Source organism: Rhodamnia argentea, chromosome 4 (assembly GCF_020921035.1).
Source record: "Rhodamnia argentea isolate NSW1041297 chromosome 4, ASM2092103v1, whole genome shotgun sequence".
Taxonomy (NCBI): domain Eukaryota; kingdom Viridiplantae; phylum Streptophyta; class Magnoliopsida; order Myrtales; family Myrtaceae; genus Rhodamnia; species Rhodamnia argentea.
This window is the reverse complement of record NC_063153.1, coordinates 25433114-25452805: the sequence shown is the minus strand read 5'-3', so window position 1 is coordinate 25452805 and position 19692 is coordinate 25433114. Positions and strand designations below refer to the sequence as shown.

At 38.5% G+C, this 19692-nt stretch overlaps 1 protein-coding gene across 2 annotated transcripts; it reads right to left on the bottom strand.

Annotated features, from left to right (window-relative positions):
• Window positions 1-13550: 13550 nt before the first annotated feature.
• LOC115726170 lies at window positions 13551-18477 on the bottom strand. 2 transcript variants are annotated; one of them, XR_007198013.1, is made up of 8 exons: window positions 18206-18477; window positions 17971-18097; window positions 17385-17498; window positions 15649-15847; window positions 15509-15554; window positions 15334-15409; window positions 14156-14512; window positions 13551-13919 (listed from the first exon to the last, which is right to left on the bottom strand). XR_007198013.1 is itself a non-coding variant. In XM_048277069.1 (7 exons), the coding sequence occupies exons 1-7, from the start codon at window positions 18260-18262 to the stop codon at window positions 14247-14249; spliced, it is 885 nt and encodes a 294-aa protein (XP_048133026.1). In that variant the 5' UTR covers window positions 18263-18477; the 3' UTR covers window positions 13995-14246. The 2 variants fall into 2 exon arrangements, 1 of the variants encoding a protein (XP_048133026.1); XM_048277069.1 differs by lacking the exon at window positions 13551-13919 and having other exon boundaries at window positions 13995-14512.
• Window positions 18478-19692: the final 1215 nt, after the last annotated feature.

Genomic DNA, 19692 nt, shown 5'->3' with positions numbered 1-19692 from the left:
GTTTCAATACCTTGAGTATGGGAACCAAGTACACGAGCACGGTACTCAGGGGCCCTACACAAGTCCGAGTCTTAGACTTGACCTCAAGTAAAGGGCCCCTACCTTTGTGAACTCGGGCTTGGCTGCTAACTAATCGGGCTCAACCTCAATGGACCCAAGCCCAGGCTAGTGACTTGAGTGCGGGGGGTGGCCATGGTTACCGATGTCCCAGGCTTTGGTAATTTGAGTGCAGAAGCCAAGTCCATGGCCTCGGGAGATCGAGACCAAGCCATTGTGGAACCGGGCCCATCAGCAAAGAAATCAGGCCAACCTTGATGGATCTAAGCTCAACCACAAGAGCCACATACCCAAGCATGGCCACCTTCCCGGGTCTAGCCATCAAGGAACAAGGCATAGACATCAAGTTCCCCTGCCCAAACATCGATATCTATTCGTGTTTTGGTAATGGTTTCTGAATTTTAAAAGGAAATCATTTCCTTTAACTTATATGTAAATTTTTTGTTAACTAGGAAAAGACTTTCTGTTGACTCGTTTTCTTTTATGATTCAAATTGATCCAATTGCCGGATAACGAGGAAAATATTTCTAACGGTAGAAATGAATACTGAAGAAAAGAGGAGAACTAGCATAGAACAAGAGAGAGCATAAAAACTGATTAGAGTTTTATGCTTCTCACTTTTATATTCAACACTTAATGACCATAATAACCCTCTCCAATATCAATTACCATAATAACCCTCTCACACTTTAACACTCCTCTCCAGGTGGAGCATAAATATCGAGCATACCTAGCTTGTTATAGATATACTCAACCTTACTACTGCCTAAAGACTTGGTAAAAATATCAACTAATTGTTCATCGGTCCTAACATGACTAGCAGAAATAATTCCAACCTGAAGCTTTTCACGGACATAGTGACAATCAACTTCAATGTGCTTGGTACACTCGTGAAATACTGGATTTGAAGAAATATGGATAAGCGCTTGATTATCACACCATAACCCCATTGGTGCGGGTTCTTTGAATCTAAGTTCAACTAATAATTGACACATACAACCTAACTCACACGTAGCTTGAGCCACAACAATGTATTTTGATTATGCACTGGATCTAGCGACAACACTTTGCTTCTTACTCTTTCGAGATACTAGGTTTCCTCCCACAAAGGTGCAATAACTCGATGTAGACCTTTGTCGACACCTAAATTTTGGCTTTTTATTTAATCATTCATTGCATACAATTAAATACTAGCCTTAGTCCCTATCAAAAATATTTAAATCGTATTTCATGTAGGATAGTTTAATTTTTGCATTCGTGCATTACATTTTGCATTGGACCGACGACGGAAATGGACGAGTGGACTGGGTAGAAAATTCAGCTATGGCATGGGAGGCTATGAGCTGAAAATAAGAAGGCATTAATTAGCCTAATTTGAACTTAGTTCAGCCCATTTAAAGTTTAATAAGAGAAAGGCCTTAAGCTATTAAAAACTATTACCATAACAAGGTCCGATTTGAGCCCATGGGAGCATTAAACTTTGACCGAGTCCATTATTCTTTAAATGGCTGAAATTCTAAATTAAAATAACAAGTTGGAATAATTGAATTATTAATTACTTGGAAAACAATTCAAAAGAATTCTTAAGGAAATAAAAACCCTAGTTTAGTTTGTAAATAGGAGAGCTTCGTTCTCAATCGGTAGTGCACTCTCCAATCGGCGATCTCTGTTCAAGTCCTTGGTGTCCCTCATAGCTTAGACGTTTTGTGCCCGAGCACCATCACAAACATCGCCTGTCCATGATCCACAAGCTAATTCAATTCGGTTCAAATTTGGAAATATAATCCTTGGATAAGGTAAAAATTGTGATCTTGGATAATTAGATATTTGATTACCTATTTTAGATATTGCATAAGGGCATTTCCTAATCCGCAACTTGTCATACAATTAAATGGCTCTATCTATAAGATTACTTAGATAACATTTAAGTATTTCGCGATATCTTTAATTATCATTTGCTTTCCATATTTGATTAGATTGAATTTTTATCTTTCCGAATATTATCTTGCATGATTTAAAATTCTAAAAGATTTTCCATGTGGATAATTACTCTATTTATAGTAGATTGCATATTTAAATTAAATTGCATTCTTAGAAAAGAACCATGTAGATAATTTGCATGTTTAATGAAATTCTAGGATAATTTAGATTACATTACATTTTAGGATAGAGATTGCATGTTTTGGTAGATAATTATTCCTGAAATAACTTACCTTTAATAGGTTAGGGTTTGGGCTAGTTTAAATCCTAGAATATGTAAGATAACTATCATTTAGGCATAGTTTATTTTAGGGTCATAATTAATTTCGAAAATACAAAAAAAAATCATTTGTCATGTCATTTAAAATTGCATGGTTAGGTTAATTTAGTTAATCATGTAGATTGCATGTTAGGATTAATTTTAATTAAAATGCATGCCATATAGATTAGTCATGTAGTTAGTTAAATTAATAAGGTTAGGAAGCTTGCATTCATCCATGTAATTGCATTTTAGAATAATTTCATGTATTGCATATAGTTTATATTTTCTTAAAAAATTGAAAACCAAAAGAGAGAAGATTGTTTGGTGCATGCTCCCAGCATTAATTATCTTGAGTTATTTAATTGATTGGGCATCTACATGATAACTTTTGTTAGTAATTTAAGTTTAAATCAGTGAAGTTGCATGCTTAAATTTTTTCATAACTAAAACGAAATGGTATCGAAAGGACACTAGAGTAATCTAGCGTAACCAAATCCCTAAATTCAAAATCTCTAGCTTGGATGAATAAAATAGTTTTCCCTCTATTTTATTTAATGTCTAATCGACATACCGTAAACATATTAACGGCGACTCCAAGTTAGATATATTGCATTTAAGGCATAAACCCTAAGTTGTGATTTGGTATGAACTTAGGTTAGTTAAATAATTAGTCCGATAATCCATTGCCTGGGTTTTTGGATTGAAAATTTGGGTCGCGGTAACCTCCTATACGTAGAAGACCCAGCTTAATACCTTTTTGTGACTATGACCCTTATAGAAGAGACAAGGACCTGGAGCTTTCTTCAAGTATCTCAAAATTCTGACTACTGCGTAGCAATGAGAGGTATGGGGGGAAAACATAAACTGACTCACAATACTCACAGGAAAGGAAATATCAGGTTGGTGACAGTCAAATAATTTAATTTTCCAACAAGCCTTCAATACTTTTCTGGATCATCTAATAGCTCACCGTCCTTCGCCATCAATTTCAAGTCAACTTCTATTGGTGTATCTACTGGTTTAGCTCCTCGCATACCTGTCTCTATAAGCAAATCCAAAACATACTTGCGTTGTGAGATATGAATACCTATCTTTGCTTGTGCCACTTCGATATCCAAAAAATATCTAAGTCGTTCCAAATCCTTTGTTTGAAATTCCTAATGCAAATACGGTTTCAACTCATCAATCCCTGTATAATCATCTCCAATTATGACAATATCATTCACATAAACTATAAGAAATACCCGATCGGCTTCGGAAACACGATAAAACATAGAATGATCTCAATACGTCTAAATAGTCCAAATTGGAGCATTACCTTAGTAAAACTCTCAAACCGGACTCTAAGAGACTGCTTCAAACCATATGAAGATTTATTTAAACGGCAAACATGACCGGACTCCCCCTGAGCAACAAACCCGGGTGATTTCTCCATATATACCTCTTCATGTAAATTACCATGAAGAAACGGATTTTTAACTTCAAGTTGAAAAAGAGGCCAACAAGTAAAAGTAGCTAAAGAAAGTAAATGCGGATGTAGGTCATCTTAGCCACAAGAGAGAAATTATCATCAGAATCGATCCTACAAACCTATACATAACCTTTAGCAACCAAACTAGCCTTAAGATGAGCAAGAGAACCATAAGGATTTTAACAATAAACACCCATTTACATCCAACAGCAGTCTTCCCCGCAAGTAGAGGAACAAGATTCCAAGTCTAGTTTTGATCCAGTACCAATAGTTCGTCTTTTCATAAATGTCCTCCAGCCTAATCTAGATAATGCTTTAGCAACAATTTTAGAAATAACATGTATATCAATGATGATCAGACTAGCTTGAAAAGAGGCTGATAGACCACAGCATATGAGACAAATTATGCAATAGGGTATTTGGTATAACTACGAACTCCTTTGCAATGTGTGATAGGGATATCAAGTTCAATGTGTGACAGGCTTACCTCGGACTCGGATGATGAAGAAGACGAAACATGCAGAGGTACATCTGCGGGGGGCTCCACGTGGCGACGAGGATGTCTAGTGTATACATATTGGATCGATAGAGGAACTAGTGGAGTCTCCGAAGCGGATTTCACAATAACATATGTAAAGGAATCACTATCCATTGTAGGAGGCTCCATTAGTTCATCAAAGTAAACCGTAGACTCTGTTAAAGAGTAAAAGGGTATAATGGCCTTTGTGGGTTTTGAGTGTTTACCCTAGTATGTGTATATATCGTTCTTTTCATCAAATAAAGATTAAAAGTTCTGTTAACAACTTCAACATGGTATCAAAGCCTTCTTGAAACCCTAAACCTAGGTAGCCATCTCCGTTGACCACCACGGTCAACCACCACATTGACCGCCGTTGACTTTCCACCAATGACCGCCAGCTACCGCCAAATTCACTAGAGCTCGTCAAAAACCCTAAATTTGAAGCCACCTAGGCCCAACGAAGCTAGATTCAAGGTCGCCTAAGCCCGGCGACGTTGTCGCTTAGGCCGCCGAAGCCTAGACCCAACGTCGCCCATGGTCGGTGAGTCCAGGTCCGGGGTTCTCCGATGTCACCTAGGCTAGCGAGTTTCGCTTTGGCATCCCCCACCCATTCTAGTTAACCTGTTTTGCTCTATTTTTGACGTTCTTGATGGTCTACCGATGTTCTACTCCATTTGGTGACTACAATTGTACAGGTGTGATCGCAACTATAATGGTGATGGGGCTATTGGTTGTGAAGTTTTGGAATCTTGGCTATGTTGGTGTTCTCATTCATGTCTACTATGTGTATTAGAATGTGGGGTCTCGGCTATTGATTCCGGGTATACCGGCTCTTGGTGTTAGTTTTCCGATTTATGTAAGGTTGAAAGTGCTGATTTAGTTAGTAACTAGTAGTATTGTATAGTTTATGGAGTTTTGTTCCTGGTATGGTGGAAGTATCCGATTTCTAATTTACTTGCTCCTAAGATTGTTCGAAGCTCGGGTTATGGCGAAGAGCAAAGGGGTAGTGACTAAGGTCATGTCTGCATTCTCTAGTCATTTGACAAAGGAGAAGTTAGCTGGTGTCATTAATTTCCAGCAATGGGGGAGAAGGAGAATTGTGGTGGTGATATTAATCGGGAAAGAGCAACATCATCATCTAATAGGTGAAAGATTTGCTACTTATACAAAATGGGATACCATGGATGCAAGAATTCTTGGGCAAATGTGGAACTCTATGGAATCTCATGTGGTTGTCTTGGTTACACATGTTACTACGGTTAAGGATTAGTGAGATTACTTGAATGTCCTTTACTCTAGACAAAATAACCTCTTAAGGATCTATCAAATTTCCCAGGATTTCTTTAGAGTTGACAGAAAGGGTTAGCCTCTTACTAAATTTTTTGTTGATTTTAAACAAATGGTAGTGGTTATGGGTTTGGTAGAGGCCAACCACACTCATATAGTAGTACCTCCGGTGACACATGGGAGTAATACCATATTTGCACAAACCTGTCACCACCGTGAATTACTTAAGACACATTCAACATTTTTGCTATAAACTTCATGAAAGGCCCCTTCAATCACCTGCAGCTAATGTGGCCAATGCAATAGAGTCATGTGTCTCTTCGCGGTCCTCTGAAGGAGGAACACCGATCAGAATGTCGGAAGAAGAACTTGCTAGGTACAATCCGTTCCAGATTTCTCAGCCAGTTTCCTCTTCCGTAGCAACTTTTGCTCAGACACCTAATGCCACAACTTGTCTTTCATCTACCTCTCGCTCTCGGGTCATTGATTCAGGTGTTATCAATCATTTGACTGGAGTTTCAGGTATCTTTTTCACCTTTCATCAATCTATGTCTAATATTACATTAGCTGATAGCTCTCTATCCACGATAAAAAGGACAGGCACGGTTCCCATGACATCCTCCATGTCTTTATCTTCCGTCATGTACCTCCCAAATTTTCCATTTAACCTTATGTTTGTCAATCATCTTACCAAAGAATATAACTATTTTGTAACCCTATATCTTGATTCCTGTGTTTTTAAGGATTTGAAGACGAAGAAGATGATTGGTAAAAGACATATGTAATGGGGACTATACGTACTTAATGATGCTACTAATGTTGCTTATTCAGCAGTTTCTCCACATCAACTTCATTGTCGCTTGGGACATCCTTTTTTGGGAAGTTTAAAGAAGTTAGATTCCCGGTTTCATTCTTTATCTAGTATTGAGTGTGAGTCACGTCGGTTTAGGAAATTCCATATTGTTAATTATAGTCCAAGAGTCAACAAACAGGCTTCTCGGCCATTTGCTTTAGTTCATTCTAATGTTTGGGGTCCGTGTCCTACTACTTCAAAGTTGGGTTTCACATACTTCATTACTTTTGGAGATGACTATTCAAGAGCCACTTGGCTATATCTAATGAAAAGCCATTATGAGTTGTTCTTTATTTTTTGTGCATTTGTTAACAAAGCACATACTCAATTTTCAGCTTTTGTCTACATTTTTCAAAGTGATAATGCCAAAGAGCACTTTTATGAATTCATGTCCCAATGGTGCATCGTTCATCAATCCTCTTGTTCGGATACACCACAACAAAACGATGTCGCCGACGGAAAGAACCGCAACTTGTTAGAAATTACTCATTCTTTGATGTTTGAAATGAAGTTAGACAAGTCTTTTTAGGCTAATGCTATTATAACTGCGTGTTATCTTATTAATCGCATGTCATCCTCTGTTATAAAGAGTGCAATTCCCCCACTCTCTTCTTTTTCCTTCTAATCCCTTGTTTCATTTGCCACCTCGTATATTTGGTTGTATCTATTACATTCATGACCATTGTCCAAGACTTCTTATGGGGTATTATCATACACATAAGGGTTACTGTTGTTCTTGTCTTTCTTTAGATAAGTACTTCACCACTGCAAATGTCTCCTTTTTTGAGTTTACCATTTATTCTAATAATCCATGGGAGCCTCCTACGGTGGATGATGATTCCTTGACATATGTTATTATGGAATCACTACCCACTTCGAATTCTCCAGCTATTCCTCCACCAATCCAATATGTTTACAACAAACGTCCCCATCAACATATGGAGCCCCCCGCAAATGTACCTCAGTCTAATTCCTCTTCTTCGTCTTCTGAGGCTGAAGTAAGTCGACCACATACTGCCATTCTTAACCTCTTGCATATCACGGAGGAATTTGTAATTGTACCGAACACCCTATGGCACAATTTGTCTCATATTCCGGTTTATCCGGCTCTTGTTGGGCTAGCCTAGTGACAATTAATACGCACCATATTCCTAAAACTGTTGCTGAAGCACTATCTAGTCCAGTCGGGAGGAGAGCTATGGAAGAGGAACTATTGGCATTTAACCAAAATTACACTAAGCTTAACCAAAATCAGAGCGAGGATCTTGTTCCTTTACCTGCGGGGAAGACGGCCATTAAATGTAAGTGGGTGTTTATTGTCAAGGTTAACTATGATGGTTCTCTTGCTCGTCTCAAAGCCAAACTGGTTGCTAAAGGGTACGCATAGGTTTATAGGGTCGATTATGTTAATACTTTTTCTCTGGTGGCAAAGATAAACTCCATTCGTTTTTTACTTTTTCCGGCTCTTCCGCTTGTTGGCCTCTATTTCAGCTTGATGTTAAGAATGCATTTCTTTATGGAGATTTACAAGAAGAGAAGTATATAGAGTAACCGCCGGGGTTTTGTTGCTCAGCGAGAGTCCGGCCATGTCCGTAGTTTAAAAAAATCTTTATATGATTTGAAACAGTCTTCCAGAGCCCGGTTACGGAAGTTTACCGAGACCGTACTCCGGTTTGGGTTGTGTAGATGTAGTAGAGACCATTCTATGTTTCGATGTGTTTAGGAGCCTGGTCGAATATTCCTTTGTAATTTATGTAGATAATATTGTCATAACAGGAGATGATTATACATGGATTAAAGAGTTGAAACTGTATTTGCAACATTAGTTTCATACAAAGGATTTGGTACTACTTAGATATTTCTTGGGTATCGAAGTGGCACAAGCAGAAAGATATTTATATCTCACAACAAAAATATGTTCCGAATTTGCTTATAGATACATGTATGCTAGGAACTAAACCACTTGATACACCAATAGAAGTGGGCTCAAAATTGATGGCAAAGGATGGTGAACTATTAGATGATCTGAAAAGGTATCAAAGACTTGTTGGAAAATTAAATTATCTAACTATCACTCGACCCGATATTTTCTTTCCGGTGAGTGTTGTAAGTCGGTTTATGTCTTTCCCCCGTTCCTCACATTGGGATGTTTTAATCAGAATTACGAGATATTTAAAGAAAGCTCCAGGTCATGGTTTCAGTTATTAGGATCATGGTCACAAACCGGTGGAAGCCTTTTTCGATGTTGATTGGGCATGATCTCATATAGATAAGAGGTTTATATCGGGTTATTGCACCTTTGTGGGAGGAAACCTAGTATCTTGGAAGAGCAAGAAGCAAAGTGTTATTACTAGATCAAGTGCAAAATCAAAATACAGAGCCATGGCTCAAGCTACTTGTAAGTTAATTTGGATGCGTCGGCTATTAGTTGAACTTGGATTTGAAGATCCTGGGCCAATGGAGTTATGGTGCGATAATTGAGCAGCTATCCATATTGCTTTAAATCCAGTATTCCATGAGCACACCGAGAATATTGAAGTTGATTGCCACTTTGTCCGTGAGAAACCTCAAGCTAGAGTTATTTCTACCAGTTATATTAGGACCGGTGAACAACTAGCTGATATTTTCATCAAATCTCTAGGGAGTAGTAGAATTGAGTATATATGTAACAAGTTGGTCATGCTTGATATCTATGCTCCAACTTGAGGGATCTATGCTCCAACTTGAGGGAAAGCATTAAAGAGTAAAAGAGTATGATGGTCTTTGTGGGTTTTGATTGTTTACCCTAGTATGTATTTATATCGTTCTTTCACCAAATAAAGATTGAGTTATGTTAACGACTTCAACATACTCAAAGAAGAAAATATCTGCAATGGTAAAATACTTATGCAAAGAAGGGCAATAACAACGGTAACCCTTTTGCGTATGAGACCCCACAAAAATGCATTTAAGAGATCGAGAGCTAGTTTGGAAAGCCTTGGAGATGCACGGATATAGAAGATACAACCCAATATACGAGGTGGTAAATAAAACAAGAATTCAAAAGGAAAAAGAAGAGAGTGTGGATTTGCAACCTTAAGAACAGAGGACGGCATGCGGTTGATAAGATAACATGCGGTCGAAATAGCATCAGCCCAAAAAGATTTGTCTACCTTCATTTCAAACATTAATGATCGAGCAACTTCTAACATGTAGCGGTTCTTTCTTTCAACAACACAATTTTGTTGTGGTGTATATGTACAGGAATACCGATGAAGGACGCCCCGTGGGTCATGAACTCAGAAAAAATGGTTAGAAAAGAATTCTTTCGGATTATCACTTTGAAGAATACAAACAAGAATTGAAAATTGAGTATTTACTTCATTAACAAATGCACAATACACAACATATAACTCAGAACGACGTTTCATTAGATATATCCAAGTGGCTGTTGAATAATCATCTACAAAAGTAACGAAATACTTGAAACCCAACCTAGAAAAGGCGGGACACAGACCCCATATATCAGAATGAACTAACACACGGCTAGAAAGCCTATTTATTGACTCTTGGACGATAGCTAATATAGTGCAATTTTTCAAACTAACATGACTCACACTCTAAACTAGATAAAGGACAAAACTGAGCATCTAACTTCTTTAAACTTTCCAAGGGGGGGGTGGACTAAACGACAATGGATTTGATGTGAGAAAGCCACGTAACAAGCAACACTAATAGTATAATCAAACAAGTATAGCCCCCCTGACACGTGTCCTTTACCAATCGTCTTCCTTGTTTTCAAAACTTGGAAAACACAGGAATCGAGATAGAAAGTTACAGAACAATTATATGTTTTTGTAGGATGACTAATAGACATAAGGTTAAACAGAAAGCTTGGGAGATACATAACTGAAGATAAAGATATGGACGATGTTATGGGAACTATGTCTATCCCTTTTACTTTGGATAGACAACCATCAACTACTATAAAAGTGGACATAGACTCATGAAAGTTAGAAAAGATACATGAAGCTTCAGTCATATGATCGGTAGCACCTGAATCAATGACCTAGGGGCGAGAAGCAAAAGAAAGACATGTTGCATTACCTATTTGGACAAAAGTAGCTGCGGAAGAGAACTATGAAATTGGCTTAGAAATCTGATATTGATTGTACCTAGCGAATTTTTCCTTCGTCATTCTAATCAACTTTCCTCCTTCAGAGGACTGCGAAGTAGTATGGGACTGTATTGCATTGACTATAATAGCTGCAGCTTGTTAAAGGAGCCTTCCATGGAGCTTATAACAAAATTTCTGAATGTGTCCAAGTAAATCACAATAACGACAGGTCCTGACAAATCTGGTATTGCCCATTGTATCACTAGAAGTATTACTCAACAAGGATGGCTGGCCTCTACCAAAACCACGGCTACCATCACCACTTTTGCCACCACTACCACCTCGACCACTACCAAGATTTCCTTGGGTTGCCAAGGCTGAGCTATCACCCATAGAGAAGGCATCCTTAGATGGTTCGCGTGGGACCCTCAAGACATGAGCTAATGTCTCAGTGAGTGAAGTCATCTTATCCCCTCCAACTATTTGGGAATGGACTGCGTCATACTCTGGTCTTAGTCCGCCCAAAAACCCATAATAGCTAATTGTTCTCGTTGTTCCTGCATCTTCATAACATCAGAGGTAATGGGCAGCAAAGAATTAAGCTCCTCATTCATCCGTTTAAAGTGTCAGCAAAGTGCCAGGTAAGTTGTCGGCCCTTTTTGTCAGTCCTCATAAAATTCTTGAGATACTTCATAAATCCTTGAAAGATTATTTTGTCCCGAATAAAGGACATGCAAGTAGTCTCACAACTCCTTCACTATATCAATATGTGTAACCAAATTCGCAACTTGGGATTCCATGGAGTTCAACATTTGACCAAAAATTCTGGCCTCCATAGTTCTCCAATTTGTATAAGAGGCAGCACTGTCACCTGTTAGATATTTCTATTGCTATCTCACGGTCAATACTAACAATACAATTTTCTTCCATTGCTGAAAATTGGTCATACCTTCTAACTTCTTCTCTGTCAAACAACTTGAGGATGTAGACACAACCTCAGCCACTACTCCTTTATTTTGCGCCATTATCCAATTTGTACCAATATGACACGAATTTGCAGCACAATAATCAAATTCAAATCTCACCAACCAGAATTCAATTAAACAAACTACCAAAATTTGTTTCAAACAGTCCAAATCTCATACGTCACTTCAATCAAGTTCATCTATTTCATCAAAACATACACCGACGTCGTAGATTACACCCAAACAAAAACCATTCCATTTAACATGAATTTCGAGATGAACCGGGTCAACAACTCCATAAGCCAGCTGCTGTGATTTTTTTTTTTTAAACTACACAAGATGATAGTAAACACACGAACGAACCTTGGAGGACCAAGGAAATCAGATCAGCAACCATAGAGCTCAAATCAGCTCACAGGGAGGGAGGCAAGCTCGACTGGCGTCAGATCTTGGCTGATCGACGTTGGTTAAGGAATGAATAAGACCATGCAACGCCAGACAACACCAGATCTGAGTCGACGACGCTCGCCAGCATCAGATCTGGACTCCACAAGGCTGAGTAACACTGGATTTGGTTTGGACCACGCTCACCGATGTCAAATCTGAACTCACAATGACTAGGTTTATTATTGCTCTAATACCATGTAGTTCGCTTCTCACTTTTATATTAAATAACACTTAATGAGCATAATAACCCACTCCCATATTAGTTACCATAATAACCCTCTCACACTTTTAACACTAACAAAAAAAAAATCCGCGAATTAAGCAGACTTGAAAAGCCCTTCCAAAGTATTGTTGGCCAGCTACAACGGATCTTAGAATTAGACAAAACGAGGTGCGACTCCAAGTTCCGATTGAATGATATATTTGAGAGTCTATTGACCATTTACTTAGAACCGAAATAGTTCTCATGAAACTCAGCACAATATGGTAATAAACTACAACTGCATGGATAGTAGCAGCAGAAGCAATTAGCAAGAACTAAGGGATGATATTTGTTAAGTAAAATAAAGCAAAGATCTTATTAAAAAGTACCCCACTAGGGCCCTTATCAAATATGCTCAATGGAGGAATATTCAATTTCCAGACATTGATGATACATATCATGAAGATGATCAGTGCACATGAAATTGCAATATATTTAGGCGCTATCACTATTTTTGTGTGCAAAAGGTGGACCAGGCTTGCTTGCTTGCTTTAATAATGGGAATAAACGAACAAAAAGACAGGCGAAAAGATTGTCACCTAATTCCTTTTTGTTTGGTTCGCAGCTCTTCCCTAAATTATTGATTTGTTGCGCCCATCCCATCGTCTCCCCAATTGCTTTTGCATGACTGTCCAGTGTCCCTCAAGGACTATGACACCAAGTTGTTTCGCAGGGTGGGAAAAACAGAATGTAAAATTGCACACTAAGAGAAACACATGCTCAGGAAGATCAGTCAAGTACCTCTTTTTCGGCGGTCTTGGTTTGTGTAACTAGAAGAGTCAGCTAATCGGTGGTGCAACAGGTTAAGGTGATGATAACTAGCACAATCAGTCCTACGTGTCTCCCTGAACTGAGCGTGACTCTCTACTTGCTCGGAGCACCGAGAAGGATGCGGACAATGAAGTCAGCTCGTGAGACTCGCACCCCAGAAAGTGTAAATAATAGGACAAATCACCATACAGGGTGTCACTAACGCACTTACTTTGATGCCCCACCATACGAATATGAAATATCAATTCCAATTCTCCCTCCGCATGCCCACTTATTTCCCATGGCCATTTAGTGGAAAGACCTCCCACTTACTTCCTATTGTCACATCCCCAGTTATTTCTTGTGTGCAAGACTAGCTCTTTCCTACCGCAAAAATTGCAAGAGAAAATTCCTCCCCATATACTCGACACGTTCTCTTGTTAATCAACTAAATCATAAACATAACTTTGGTTAGTTTTTCTTTCCTTCCTTTAACCCAAGTATCGTTTTCCAGCACATAAACCAGGCAATAGAAAGCTTTTACATGGTTTTGTCCGGAAGACTAGTACTTCTCTATGCAACTCATGTCTAGCAACAAAATAATTCAAACAATCCTGTACCGTTGGATTTATAAGAAGCTGGACAAAAAATTGATCCAAATCTGAGAGAACTCAAAACAAAACTATGATAGTGACGTCTTTAACTATCTGAAATTGCAAATGTTACATGTTCCTAACCCTCCAACCTTGTTTAACCATTTGTTAACATTTGGCAGGTCGTCTAAGATGGAACGGGATGAGATAAACTACAAGCAACCACAAAAGAATCTTAAGATAAAGCTCCGCTGTTCCACTGCCAAAGTTCTAATGTACGTTCAATTCTTCAGAAACACCTCAGTCCAATCACGTTTCGGTACTAGCCTCCACCCCGCACATTGGCATCGCAAACTGCAGAGCACTTCAGTCACAGCTGAGGTAACAGGCATTGATGTTCTAAGTTTAAAGCACAGTAAAGTGCTTATCAAAATTTAAGGACAGGTACATCTCACAGTAATTTTTTTACTTTGACTGCTATTAATCACCATTAGAATGTGATATTGGCATGTGCCATATAGGACCTCTAGGATTAAGAAATCCTAGTTACTATAAACAAAGCATAGAAAGCTGAAGATTGTCAATTGAAAACCAAGCACCAACAGAACATACCGCTTCAAGCAGTTCTAAGAAATTGGAGGGGCCAGCGTCCAACTTCAAAAATTCGGTGCCTTGACCTAATCCGTTCCTTTTAATTATCCAATTAATGTTGAGATAGAAGCTGTTCCAGCTCTTGCTCGAAGCCTTCATCTTCTCCTTCATCTGGTTCGTCCTCCAGCCGATGCTGTACTAATTGCAATTGTTGCTGTTTCCATTTTTCACCACCATGCTGATTGAAACCTATCTGACGGTAAAGCATGTCTCTCTGCACAGTCCAGTTTTCCTCAATCTTCATCAGTTCATCTCCAAGTGGTTTCTTGTTGTGAGCTATATGTTCTATGTTCTGAACATCGACCACCTCGCTAGCCTCTGTAACAAGAAAATAAGAAAAACACAGAAAAAAATTTATCAAAGTGAGAAAGGGAGGCACATTGTAGTTCAATGGTAATCTAATCCAATATACAAATAGAAAAGTTCATAGAATGAAGCTTTGAGGTTCTGGTAGCGCAAGGAGCGGAAAATGGGCAGTCGCATGTACTATGAATCACATGCTATCCAGGAAGAATTTTCCTATTGGGGCAAGTAGCTTCTCCCCAGACCTTTACACTGAACTCGATGACAGTTAAAGAAAAGTGCTTGAAAAGGGAAAGGAGAAGTCCTTCATTTCATAGTTCCTCCTCTGCCTATCCAGTGTACTGACATGCTAGGGATTGATTTTCACCTAGGAAGTTTCTAATCTTCCACTCTTTAAAGCAAATATAAAGGCCAAAGAACGATCTCGCGCCCTCGGTTAGATAGTTTGAGTATAGCAGGACTTGAAACGGCCACCACTAGATTAAAACCCCTATGCTCTACCAACTGAAATATACACAAACACCACAAGTAACCAGAAAAGTTCATCAATTAGAGCAAAAAACGAAAAAAAGAGACTAATTTTTTAATTTAGACCTATTTCGATATAGAATAGTTAGTAGAACTAAAATGACATGTCGGAAATTTTACTTTCTAGTCAATTCTTCCTCTCATAATCTGATAGAACTCCGCCTTAATAACGTCCTACAAATGCAATTCAATTTCAGTGATTTACGATATGTAAACCCCAAACAAAGTTCTGATAAAAAAATATGATGCGTTTAAAGATCATGAATATGAGAGAGAGAGAGAGAGAGAGAGAGAGAGAGAGAGAGAACCTTTAATGGCTCTTTTCTTGGCCTCGGCATATTCATTTGACATATTCTTGACCATATCCATATCAATTTCCGTATCCTGTCATTTATGAGAACAAAAGGGGTGCACTTTTTAACATCATAGGCCCAGAACATAAACAGACATCAATTTTCTTTTGGTTGGAAGGGAGTTAGCTACCAAATCCATGTGGAGAAAATGCTCAATCCTTGTATTAGCAAATAACCTGCAGAAGCAGCATAAAGATATGCAACTAATGAGAATGCGATCCTCTTTTTACAAAATCACTAACGATGAAAAAAAATTGCGTGCTAATATACTTGTTATAAGCTACTTGAACACGTGCATTCTGCAGTTCCATGAGTTGGTTTACTCTTTCTGTAATAGAGCCTTCATTGATTTCAACAGCCCCAAATAGAAACATGTTCTTTTCTAGCATTTTCTTGACCAGAGGTGATACCACCGTTATTCCTTGAACTTTTGCACTAGCAACAAGATGCCTAAGATTCTTCAGCTCTCCTGATAAATGGAAACAGATGTAAGCATAGGACAAAGTTGAAAAAAAGGTAAGGTGGTGACAAATGAATGATAAGGAACTTTATGGCCTAAGAAGGGACAGCTGCTTGATCATTCAAAGCTTAAGCCAATTGACCCAGATTCATAATATAAGCCAGGAAAGAATGTAGTATCAAGAAAGAGAAACTTCAAACCAATGACCATGTGAACCAGCTTTCACTGACCAACATCAGTGACATCTTGACAGACACAAATATGAATAATAGACCCCATCCAATCTTTTACACTCAAGCACCAAAGGTCATTTGATGGATTTATCTTTCTGCACCAGCTTAGAAAAGATTATTAGTGTCAAACCAACCCCCAATGATATGATTTCCTAAATTCTTGATAGGATTCAATAATGTAGAAACATTTGAAACCTAGGCTTAATCCAAGAAGGCAGCAAACCATTTGACATAATGTTAAACACATTCTAATATCCATCATACCGTGGCGTGACAGTGGAACAGCTCCAATACCAATAAAAATCTGTTAGGAAATCTGACCCGACAGCAGTAGCATAAAGACCAGTATTGTATATATTAATTATTTATATTAAGTACTGTGATATATGCTATTCCAAATTCCATTTCACTATATTATATAGAGCATCTTTAAGTTGCAACAGGAGCAAGGTCAAATGAAGATTACAGCTATAAATTGATCGACATGAGCTCAATTCTATACCACTTATGCCGCTTAACTCTTTGGATGGTGAGCTAGGAACATGTTAAGGAAGGGAAGAATTTTTTAACCCTCTAGTTGTATGATTTCAAGAACAGAACATGCCTAGAACTAGAAGTATCCCACTTTTCAGAAGACTATCACCAGAGGATACATGTACATTCACAAACAAAATACCTATAAGAAGACGTAAATCACAGAGAAGACAATCAAATTGAAGCCACCAGAAACAATTGTACTGTTTGTTTCCGACTCATTGTTTCAATTAAATTCTCCATGTGTAAGGACAAAAGCAATCCTGATCCTAAAAGTAAATCTAGCTCCCATTTCCATTGTTCAGGATAGAAGAAGGTGAAAGTCCCTAGATCAGTTTAGAAGCTATAGATAACACGAATTAAGCTGAAGGTTGCTAAGGTCCCACAAACAAGGATCCCTATCCTCTTAAGAGTTTATATGCTCTTTTTCAATTGATATTGACTAGCAAAAGTCAATGAAAACCTTCCAAGTATATCTTAAATTAACGGCGGTGCATAGTGCATATATTTTGAGGGTATTGTTCTTTATCTTCTATGTACCTCTGCTAAGCTCAGATGCCAAAGCTAAGGTGGGGAGAATATAACATACTAACACTGAAAAGCATGTCAAGCAGAGCAGCTTAGCCAGACTAATGAAGTAGCTTGACCATCAGTACACAGACAAGTTCTAAGAAAAAGTTCAGGTTTTTCCTCTGCAAAGGAAGAACAGAATTTTGAAACGATAATAAAGATTGAGCGCTCCCGAAAAGCAAAATCAGTATGATCACAGAATATCTTACCCAGAGAGAGATAGATTCTGAAAGGAGGCTTGAATGGTTGAGTTTCATAAAGACAGTAAAGGCAATACAGTCCACCTAACCGGCGAGACAGGGACTCTGAGTTGACCATGTGACCTGCAAAAACCCTATCCAGAGTCATAGCCTTATATGATTTTAAAGTAAACTCACAAGAGATACCAGTAGTTCTTAAAATTTTCAAGTCACTAAGATGGCACATACATGTAAACAACAAGGTGCTAAACAAAGTGCTTTTCACCCAATAGAGAGCGATCGGTAAGGCTAAGTAAAAAATTTCCAATATAAAACTGTTCAAATAGAGTCAGCAACTTGCTTTAAGGTGAATCTTTTCAACACTCCATTTAAATCCAAGTCTCAATTATTTGGCCGAATTGAATCCAAGCAAATTACAATCCGGCAATGCATTCCTTGACTCAATGACCGGACCCCCCAAACATGTGGGAGCACCCACCCCTGCAAGCCACCACCGCGAAAGCTTTTGATTTAGTGAAGGGTACTACCAATCATCCATTCAAATTTAGCAAAATCAATATGAAAAAAGAACGAAAGGCCTCTCACTCTCTCTCACCGATTGACTGAGAATAGAGCGTCTGCATGAAGAAGGTCAAGTTGGACGAAGGACGAGCCTCGTAAATGTACGAGAACTTCCTAGACAGCCATATGCGCTTCATATCAGCTAAAGCCGTCGATTCGCCCTGCACATAAAACCTCCAGCAGCGTGAAAAATCAACATCACTTCGCAGAAGCTGAGACGGGAACAGCCGTCCGAAATCGAAAAGAAACAGAGTGAACCCCGAAATCACCTGTGCGAACTCGTTGATCAGCTCATCGACGTCCTGTTTGAACGGGCAGAGATCCATCGCGGGAGATTCCGGCCTTCGATGGGTCGAAACAGTGACGAGCACTCTGCGCCAGCGAGCGCGACGACAGCTGTCCGTGCTTCTTTAGTGATAGAATCTTCGCAGGAACTACGCCGCCTTCCAGACTCCAGCGACGTCAGAGAGACGATTTCGCTGGCGGTGGGCGAGCGGCTCACCGGCGGAGGGAGGCGGCGGAGCTGGGGTCTGGTTTTTGGTTCGCAACGAACGAAGTGTGAAAACGATTAATCAAAAAACAAAAAACGCAAGCTTATGTCATCATGCCATAAGCTTATGTCATCATGCCATAAGCTTATGTCATCGACCTTCGCGCAGCATTCTGCGGTATTTTATGTTCACCCGAGGAACATTGAACTATCACCGCCAACCACAAAATCGACGGCCTAGATTGAACTGCGTAATAAATATTTTAGAGCTAGGATCGGTTTGTGCGTCAAACACGAGATAATGTCGAGATTTATCCTGACTTATATTCAATGATACGGTGATGATGAACGGTCCAGAACTAGTGATAATATTGAATGGCTCAAATCGAATATTTCATTCAAAGTATGGAACTCTTAAGGTAACGGCAAGAGAAGTCACTAGCGTCAATCGTTTCATCTTACCTTTTCTATTAATTAAGATTTATGAAAATTCACGACAATTACGGGCCATAATTAATACCTAGATCTCAGGCTGACAACTATTTGACGGAATTTATTAGTGGAGACTGTTCCCCCAATTTAACCATCATTGGCAACCTTTTTTAATAGAAGCCATCAAAAAAAAAAAAAAAGGAAGCGGTTTTCTATTAGTCTCCAATTAATCGTTGATAATCACTATGCATCTAGATATAGTTGATTGGTACTTGTCCCTACAATTCTATATTTATCCGCAAAGAATACTAATCCAGAGACATGAAGAACACACTGGACTAAAAACAAGACCACTATACTCTACTTTCAAGCAAAATGAAGGGCCATACGAACCTAAGTAAATCCCTAAACTGCTTCGTCTAAGATCTCGTCCCGAACTCGAGATCTCTTCGACCAAAATTTGATAATTGATGCGATTTGACTTTTAAGTTACATTTTATTCAAATTTTAACTGAAAACAAAAGCACTACGTTTCACTTTCCAGCAAAATGGAGAGCCATCAAAAATCAAATTCAAAATATATTCCATTTATTCCACAAAAAATGAATAATTTAAAAAACACTTTCTTCAAAATGATCATAGTAAAAATATTTTTCTTTCGTGCAATTTTATAAGCAATATAAACGATCATGTCTAAAATATACATATTTTTTTGCAAATAATTTATTTTTCGTGAAACAAATTGACTGATTATGAGCCAAGATAAACATAATCCTTGATTTTGGTGAGTCCACTATGAGATCCACAAGATCTAAAGACTACGCCGAACTAGGC

Coding starts and splice junctions, on each gene's coding strand:
- LOC115726170 (XM_048277069.1), bottom strand. CDS start 18,262: ATGGATCTCTGCCCGTTCAAACAGGACGTCGATGAGCTGATCAACGAG. Junction 15,848..17,384: donor CAGAATCTATCTCTCTCTGG/GTAAGATATTCT, acceptor TCCATTTATCAG/GAGAGCTGAAGAATCTTAGG. Junction 15,410..15,508: donor ATTTTCTCCACATGGATTTG/GTAGCTAACTCC, acceptor CATAAATGACAG/GATACGGAAATTGATATGGA.